We start from the raw sequence: 8,335 nt of genomic DNA, 5'->3' as shown, positions 1-8,335 counted from the left end.
AGTTGTTTCTATTTTATATAATAAACTCAGTTTATTATCAACTTAAAGACACTGAGAATAATAATTCATAAAAAATTGTGTTAACTATTTTTCAGTTTTAAGTTTATTTCATATATTTACAAAAATAAGATTACTTGATATGAATATTTTAATAAACAAAAAATAAACAAATATTATCTTACGACAATGTTTTTTACCATATGGTATTTGCTTGTTTCATTTTATAGATTTTGATAAGAGCATAAAAAATTATTAAATTTGGTGTTATTGTTTATAAGTTCCAAATAAAAATAAAGCACTTATTTTTTTAATAATTAACGTGAAATTCTAAAAAAGAGAGACAAACATATCAATATTTATATTTTTTTATTAAATGATATATATATATATATATATATATATATATATATATATATATATATATATATATATATATATATATATATATATATATATATATATATATATATATATATATATATAGTTAATTAATGCATAATGTTGTATTTTTATTTTATAAAACTTTAGTTTTTATAAATATCAAAGTTCATAATTTTCTATGGTCTAAGAATATACATATGGATATGTAGTTACAAAGCATAAAAGAATTATTTGCAAATATATTCTTATGGATTTATTTTGTTCCAAAAACATAAAAATGTCCAAATTTATCATTTTTATACTTTCAAAAAAAAAAAAGTATACATACTGATATATAACTAGAATTTGAATAAAGCTTCTTTGAAATTTTTTGATTTTTAAAGTTACTTGTTAAAAAATTAGTGCTTTTATTTTTATGCAAAATATAGACAAATATGCCAAAATTTATCAGTTCTTTATACTATAAGAAATGATATTCATATGATCATATCAATATCAAAAAGAGTATCCACAATAAACAAGCGATCTTATGTATAGTATTTTTTTATCAAATCAACTTTCTACTAACTTATCAAACACAAAACTTATTAACTTAAACTCTTTTCAATCAATGAACATTTAAAAAAAAAAATATCGTGTATAATTAAATAATTTATCCATTTATGTAGAATATATTATAAAACCACCTCATCTAAATTTGTTATATTTTATAGTCAGTTTTTAAAAATAAAATATTACACGACAAACTAATTTAACTAAAATAACATTACAATACAGAAATACTTAGAAGGTGTTTGGCTTAGCTTTTTAAATGACTTTTGATTTTATCTTTTAGAAAAAGTCTCAAAAGATGTTTGGTAAAGGAAAAAGGACTTTTGTAAATAACTTTTCCCATAGAGTAATTTGAGGGGGTGTTTGAATTAGCTTATTAACTTATTGCTTATAGCTTATTTGTGGTGGGAATAAGCAATAAGCAATAAGCATGGGAAGAGATGCTTATTAAAATTAGCTTATTTAGCTTAATAAGCTGGATTTTATCCAAACACTCAAAGTTAGCTTATTGTGGGAAAAAGCAATAAACACCTCTTTTTTTCCTATCCAAACACCCCCTAAGTCTTTTTGAAAAGTCACAAATACATGACTTTTCCCAACTTTTCACCAGGTAAAAATATTAAATTACCAATATACCCTTCATCTACCCTAAACATGTCTTTTTTTTGTCATTTTACATGTAAAAGTTAAACCAAACATTTTAATTTTTGACTTTTTCCATTCAAAAGTCAATCCAAACACATTTTAAAAAATAACTTTTGTAAAAAATTCTTTTACAAAAAGGACTTTTGCCTCACAAAAGCTAAATCAAACACCCCCTTATGTATATGGTTATATTACATATATAGTTATAAAAAGATACCAAAAAATTATATTATAATGAAAACCAAAATATTTAATATCAAACAATAAAATGAAATATTATTTATCATTGAGTAAAGATGAAGTTAGTTGCATAACTCAAAAAAAAACATTCACTTGATATCCAATCGTTGAATTATTCGATTAAAAAGTATATTTATATAAATATTGGACCTTACCATCAACATCCTATCAAGAGATGCTAATTTGCAAACATTTTATTGCAAACAAGTCAATTGTTTTAGAACAAAAAATAGCTACATGGGGCCTAACAGAATATCATATGACCAACGATAATGAAAAAGAAATCAAGAAAGACTCAACCAAACAAATAATCCAAATTGTTCTAGATTTGTAACCAATTACAAAGTAGAAGGAACATGGCATGTAAGAAAGAACTAACTGAAGCTAGTAAATAAGATACACAGAGGAAACAAGCTAGCAAATGACAGAGTTGGACTAGAAATAAATTTGAAACAGGATAAACCAAAAGCACCCAACAAACCTCTAAAATAAGAATACAAATTGAATCTTAAGCACAAATAGAATCATACCAATCTTAAAAAACCACCATGTTAACTTCTCTACTGAGATTGATTTTTACCTCTTTTTTTTTAAAGATCGAACCTTGTTCTCTCACTTTGCCATCATCACCTTCACGAATTCCTCATAGTTGATCTGGCCATCGCCATCCACATCAGCCTCACGGATCATTTCATCAACTTCCTCATCAGTCAGCTTCTCACCAAGATTTGTCATAACATGGCGAAGCTCAGCTGCAGAAATGAAGCCATTTTGATCCTTGTCAAACACCCGGAAAGCCTCCTTGAGTTCTTCTTCAGAGTCTGTGTCCTTCATCTTTCTTGCCATCAGGTTCAGGAACTCGGGGAAATCAATGGTCCCATTCCCATCAGCATCAACCTCATTGATCATGTCCTGAAGCTCAGCTTCTGTTGGATTTTGTCCTAGAGATCTCATAACGGTTCCAAGCTCCTTAGTAGTGATACAACCTGCATAATGGCAATAAATCATCACTACAATGGAAATAACAAGAAAGAATTCAACACAAACTGATGTCTACAGATCTAAGCACATTCCATCAATACAGTCAATAAGTAATCTTATATTACAGCTTTAAAACAATGCTTTCATCTATTGATTGAGATCCGGCTATAGACAAAAGAATTCTCCGCAGATCGATTCCACAGAACCAACGAAACTGATCAAGTACCAACACTTATTGGTGTTTGATTTTTTACAGAAAGCATAACAATCCCTAACTCGCCCAATTGCATTTTAGGCGTATCAAAATCGCCAATCAGAGATCAGATCTGGTATGAGGAGAAGATTTTGCGCAATATTGTGGTTCATGAACCGCTTGTTCGTATGAAATACGTTAATTCATAGGAAACAAATACGTAAATGGAGAGATCGGAAGAAAGAGCAAAAGAATATCGAAAGAGAGGGAGCTGACCATCTCCGTCCTTATCGAATAGGCTAAAAGCTTCCTTGAATTCGGAGATCTGATCATCGGTAAGCTGATCCGCCATTGCTTTTCAACACAGGAGGAAGGGAAGATGAAAAATCGTGGTAAGATCGAGGGGGTGGTGTTACAACTCAGGGACTGCGTTTACGGGGTGATTTTTATATATACAAGTGCAAGGCGATTGTTTGCCACTTTGCCTTGTCCCACCTTTTTACCATCGTACCCTTCTTTGTGAGTTATTTGGGAATTGGGATGTAAGTTGTCATATTCGTATTAGTAGAGTAGTATAGTTACACTTTAAGCATTACTTAATTAAGTGGATGATTATATTGATAAAAGTAAGATATTATTGTATTTGTTGATTGATAAATATAAAATATTGGTACCACTAACTAACTTTAATATATATTGTTGAATGAAAACGTATTATATGACCAAAGTCATATGTAGAAAACATACATAAAAATAAACACGAAAACATAAAGTGAAAGAGTCATACTCAATTGAAGTAGGAATGGAAAAAGGGAAAGTTGGAATGAAATTAGTTATGCAGAACTGCTAATAATAGTTTACAAACTACGTCGAGTTCATGAACGTGGCACGTTTATGCAAGGGTTTGGCGTAAATGTTGAATTAGGTTGTTATTCAAAAAGGGCATCGTATAATTGGAAGACACGACGTGAAATCGAGACACGGCGTGACATGTAGAAAGTACGTTGCTATGAAATACAGACCATTTAACCAGACATGACACGTCTATTAGTTACACAGCACGTTCATGCCGACTCCAAGCATGTATAACATGTTAGAAACATAATTTGTTGGAGAAGAACTCTGGTGATTTTCAGTTTGGAAGAAGGGAATTATTGACGAGGGTACAAGAATTAACCCATTAAGTGGATTAAGGTATCATCTTTCCTTTTGTAATTAGCTAATTAAGCTCAATTAGTGTAAAGCTTGCAAGATTTGTTAAAAATCAAACTGAAGCTTGAATTTATAATACAGTGTTGTTACTAGTATGAGAAAAATGATTATGAGCTTAGTTAACGAATTCTACGTTGGAATTATTAAAGTGGTTAATTAGGGTTATAAACCCTAACTAGTGAAATTAATAGGAATGTGAAATTCAGCTTGTGATTTAATGAATTAATTCACCTAGACGTGAAATACATGAAGCTTAATTACTTTTTGACACAAAGTTTTCAAGTAAAGTTAGTGATCAACTAAGTGATTCTTTTGATTAAGAATGGTAATTAATCTCTTGATGAGTCGAGACAAGTTCCAAGGAGCTTGATATGTTATTTGAATAAGCTTTGGCAAAGAAGATAGATCATGTGCATAGCATTTCTTAATAACTGGTTATGGCTTAGTGATAAGACATAAAATTATACATGTGATACCGTCTTAAATAAATTTTGTATTATGAAAGGGGAGGATATCCCAAGTTGATTATATGAATTCTTTTTGAAGAATAAATATGTGTTCAATAATACATGGTTGAATACTTAATGAATAAAGTATTGAAAAGTGCAATTTATACTCATTGATGTGTTCATATGCTAAATTGTTTTTGCCATGGGTAAAGTATAATAACATGTCTATATGTGTAACACTTGTTCCAGGTATTACTTAATTTATTTAAGATCTAGGGTTTTTGTGTGTGGACTTGGCGAGTTGGGAGTCCAACTCGTCGAGTAGAGGGCATTTCAAGGGCGCGGGATCTACACCCTACTCGACGAGTAGGCACTGTAATGATAAAACCCTAATTTTAGGGTTTGCACCCTATATAATATCCTTAAGAGCCTTGAGGCTGACCTCCCATCAGCCTCCAAACCCTAAGAATGTATGTGCTAACCCTAATTCCCATTCTCTTCCATTTTGTGAACTAGAGTGACTTTGAAGCTTAAGAAGAAGGAGATAGTGAGAAGATCCATCAAACCAAGCACCATCCTTGAGCTTGACCATCTTGTGGACTACTGTAAGTCTTCAAGACTCGATTTTTATCATAGAATATGGCTAGATCTTGAGTTTACTCTTCATTTCCTACCCTTCTTGTTGATTTCATGCATAGGGTTCATAAAGTTTGCAAATTTATGAATCTCCAAGGCAAAATGGTCCCAAGGTGGGCTAGATATGGCCTTTGGTCGAGCAAGGGCACCATGCAAGGGTTTTTAGGGCATATTTCCATCTTTTTGGCCATTTTGACCTAGGGACATGCATTGGACATGCATGCTCATAAAGCCTCCATCTTTCAAACGTTTTGAGGACTAGGAACTTTTCTGGAAAGGAGGGATTTCAGATCCCTAGAGTTTTGAACCATATGGCAAAACCTTTGAGCTTTCTAACCTTTGTTAAGGGCCTTAGAACATTTGGAACGGTTCTAGAAGGTAAAGTTGGAAACTTTATCCTTCTAGACACCTTAGGGATTCAGATATAAGCCTTGGAGTCCTTGGATTCGGTGTATCATCACAACAAGCAAACAGGAAGGGGGACTCGACGAGTTGCTCTAGGAACTCGATGAGTCGGGTCGGGTTTCCACGCCTTTTGAATATCAAGTGAACTCGTCGAGTTGACGAAACAACTCGGTGAGTTGGCTAGGGTTTGATCAGGTTATCTGGACTCGGTAGGAACTCGACGAGTTGCTAGATGCACTCAACGAGTTGTGGTCAACATGGATTGTTGACTTTGACTTTGAACAAGGTTGACAAGGGTTGACCTTGAGGGTAATTCTGGGATTTTGGCAAGTCTATCTTATGATGCTTACAAGCAGTTGAGTTGGAGCAACATGTGGGATATATCTGATTCTAGCATTGTCAGTTTTAGCATTTGAGAGAGACGAGTCTTTTCATCATACCAATGGCTCTAAGGCACCAAGGCCGACCCATTTTATGTTATGTGGTACACTAGCGTTTGTAGAGATATGCGGTATGATAGTTAGCTTTGCGCTAAGTAGTATGCTAGTGATTTTATGTTATTTCATGGAAGACCTCGGGGGAGCCCGTGGTAGCTGGATATAAGACCATGTGGGGTATCCCATGGCACGATGGTATAAGACCCTAGGGGAGCCCACAACATCCTTACAGATTTATATATGTGTATGTAGTATGTTAGACACTTCTGTGATATGATATGCTAAGTTGATTATGTATGTTATTGCATGAAAGACCCCGGGGGAGCACGTGGCAGTTGGATGTAAGACCATGTGGGGTATCCCATGGCATTCCTAGGTAAAGACCATGTGGGGTAGCTCATGGCACGATAGTGTAAGACCCTGAGGGAGCCCACAACATCCTTACAAATTTATGTAGACATGACTTATGTGGTATATGTAGCTTTTATAGCTAATATGATATGTGTTACGTGGATTGTGTGTGGGGTATGCTCTAGGGAACTCACTAAGCATTAACTTACAAGTTGTGGATTTGTTTTAGGTACATCGGATCCCAAGGGCAAGGGCAAGGCGTGATAGCGTGACGTGCACTCTTACACATGCGTTTTATGGTACACTTTGATATTTTAAATAAAAGTTGTAATTGATATGAGTTTGAAAACAGTTATATATGGGATTTTGTAATTTATGGAAATGTGTTTGGATAATCAAAAATGAAAATTTTCCTTTGAAAAATTGGGTCGTTACAAGTTGGTATCAGAGCCTTTGTTTGAGGGATTCGGGCACACTCTTGGGTGTGTCAGTACTCAAACTAAGGAAATGGTAAAATTGTTTTCAAAAAAAAAAATTAAAAATATTTTAAGGAAATGAAAAGATGAGAGTGCAACGTGTGTGATCAACCGAGCCAAGTAAGTAGTTCTCCAAAGTGTTAGCCATGTTATACTGATGTTTGAGCTTTGTTAATCATGTGGAATTTGCTATGTGTATGCTTTTAAAATTGTATACGGTTAGGAGCTTATAGCCTCAGAATGATTGATTTGGCCTTATTTCCTGTTCCTTGTTTGGTTGTGGTCCTAGGGTATAATCTTTTATTTAAAAGTCTATTTGATCCTTTATTGTGTATAATTTGCATGCATAAAAGCAACCAGTTATGATTGGTATGGGTAAAGAAAATCTTAGGACAACCTAGGATTTGAGAGGTGCGGTAATATGTGGAATGTGATTTATTCTGGGACGAATTGAAGTTGTTAGGTGGAGCATTGGGAAAGGTACAGGTAGGTGTGGAAGGTAGTATTGGGCCCATACTACTGAAAGCATAGGGCCTGTACTCGAACCAATGTTAGATATGACGACTCCAAGGATTACCAGTGTGGGAAGATCCCCTTTATGAGTATCCTATTGGCTATGATTTATCACATTTCAGTTCAGCATGGTGTTGACACGATTTGGAGCAGGGGATCAGGATCTGGATTTGGATCCGAGGTTGGATCAGGCGACATTACCCATGCCATCGATGAGAGGTTGTGTGAGCTTATTGCATCCGAGGTTACTAGGGGTATCCTTAAGGTTACCCCAGTCATCTTTGGGATGGTCAAGGAGGGTATGATGAAGATTATGGAAGAGAGGCTCAGGGCATTCAGATCCGAGATTGCTTCAGGCCAGGTTGGGGCCCGAACTCCCTCATTCCGGGAGTTCAAGGCATGCGAGGCGCCGGAGTTTTTTAGGGTTAGGGACCCCATTGTTAGCCGATGCTGGGTGGCGGATACCGAGAATGCCCAGGGCACGAGTTCTTGCCCGGATGCGGAAAAGGTGGGATTTGCTTCTTGCATGCTGAGAGATAGCGCCCAAGATTGGTGGGGCGAGGTTACTAGCCAGGTTGGAGCAGCCGTTGTGGTTGAGATGACATGGGCCGAGTTTGTCCTTCGATTTGATTTGGAGTTTGCACCAGCCATTGAGGTGCAGAGGATGGTGAGGGAGTTCTAGGAACTCCAACAGACCACCGAGACTATTGCAGAGATCACTACCAAGTTTTGTAAGCGAGCATTGTTGATTCCACAATATGCTACTGATGAGGATATATGGAGGATGAAATATCATTCCATGCTGAGGGATGATGTCCAGGAGTTTACGAGCTTTACAGGGTGCAAAACCCTGAACGAGATGGT

At 35.0% G+C, this 8,335-nt stretch overlaps 1 protein-coding gene across 1 annotated transcript; it reads right to left on the bottom strand.

The window, feature by feature from the left end:
• Window positions 1–2,113: 2,113 nt before the first annotated feature.
• LOC145048811 (calmodulin-7) lies at window positions 2,114–3,435 on the bottom strand. Its single transcript, XM_078997427.1, has 2 exons — window positions 3,269–3,435; window positions 2,114–2,804 (listed from the first exon to the last, which is right to left on the bottom strand). Exons 1-2 carry the CDS (start codon window positions 3,342–3,344, stop codon window positions 2,431–2,433), a joined length of 450 nt encoding a protein of 149 aa, XP_078853553.1. The 5' UTR covers window positions 3,345–3,435; the 3' UTR covers window positions 2,114–2,430.
• Window positions 3,436–8,335: the final 4,900 nt, after the last annotated feature.

Source organism: Lactuca saligna, chromosome 5 (assembly GCF_052625555.1).
Source record: "Lactuca saligna cultivar CGN05327 chromosome 5, ASM5262555v1, whole genome shotgun sequence".
Classification (NCBI taxonomy): Eukaryota; Viridiplantae; Streptophyta; class Magnoliopsida; order Asterales; family Asteraceae; genus Lactuca; species Lactuca saligna.
The sequence above is the reverse complement of the archived record's forward strand: the minus strand, read 5'-3'. Positions and strand labels throughout refer to the sequence as shown.

What these genes read in the sequence shown, in the direction of transcription:
- LOC145048811 (XM_078997427.1), bottom strand. Translation starts at nt 3,344, where the DNA reads ATGGCGGATCAGCTTACCGATGATCAGATCTCCGAATTCAAGGAAGCT. An exon ending in ATTCGATAAGGACGGAGATG is followed by an intron (nt 2,805 to 3,268) that starts GTCAGCTCCCTC and finishes GCCATTATGCAG; the next exon opens with GTTGTATCACTACTAAGGAG.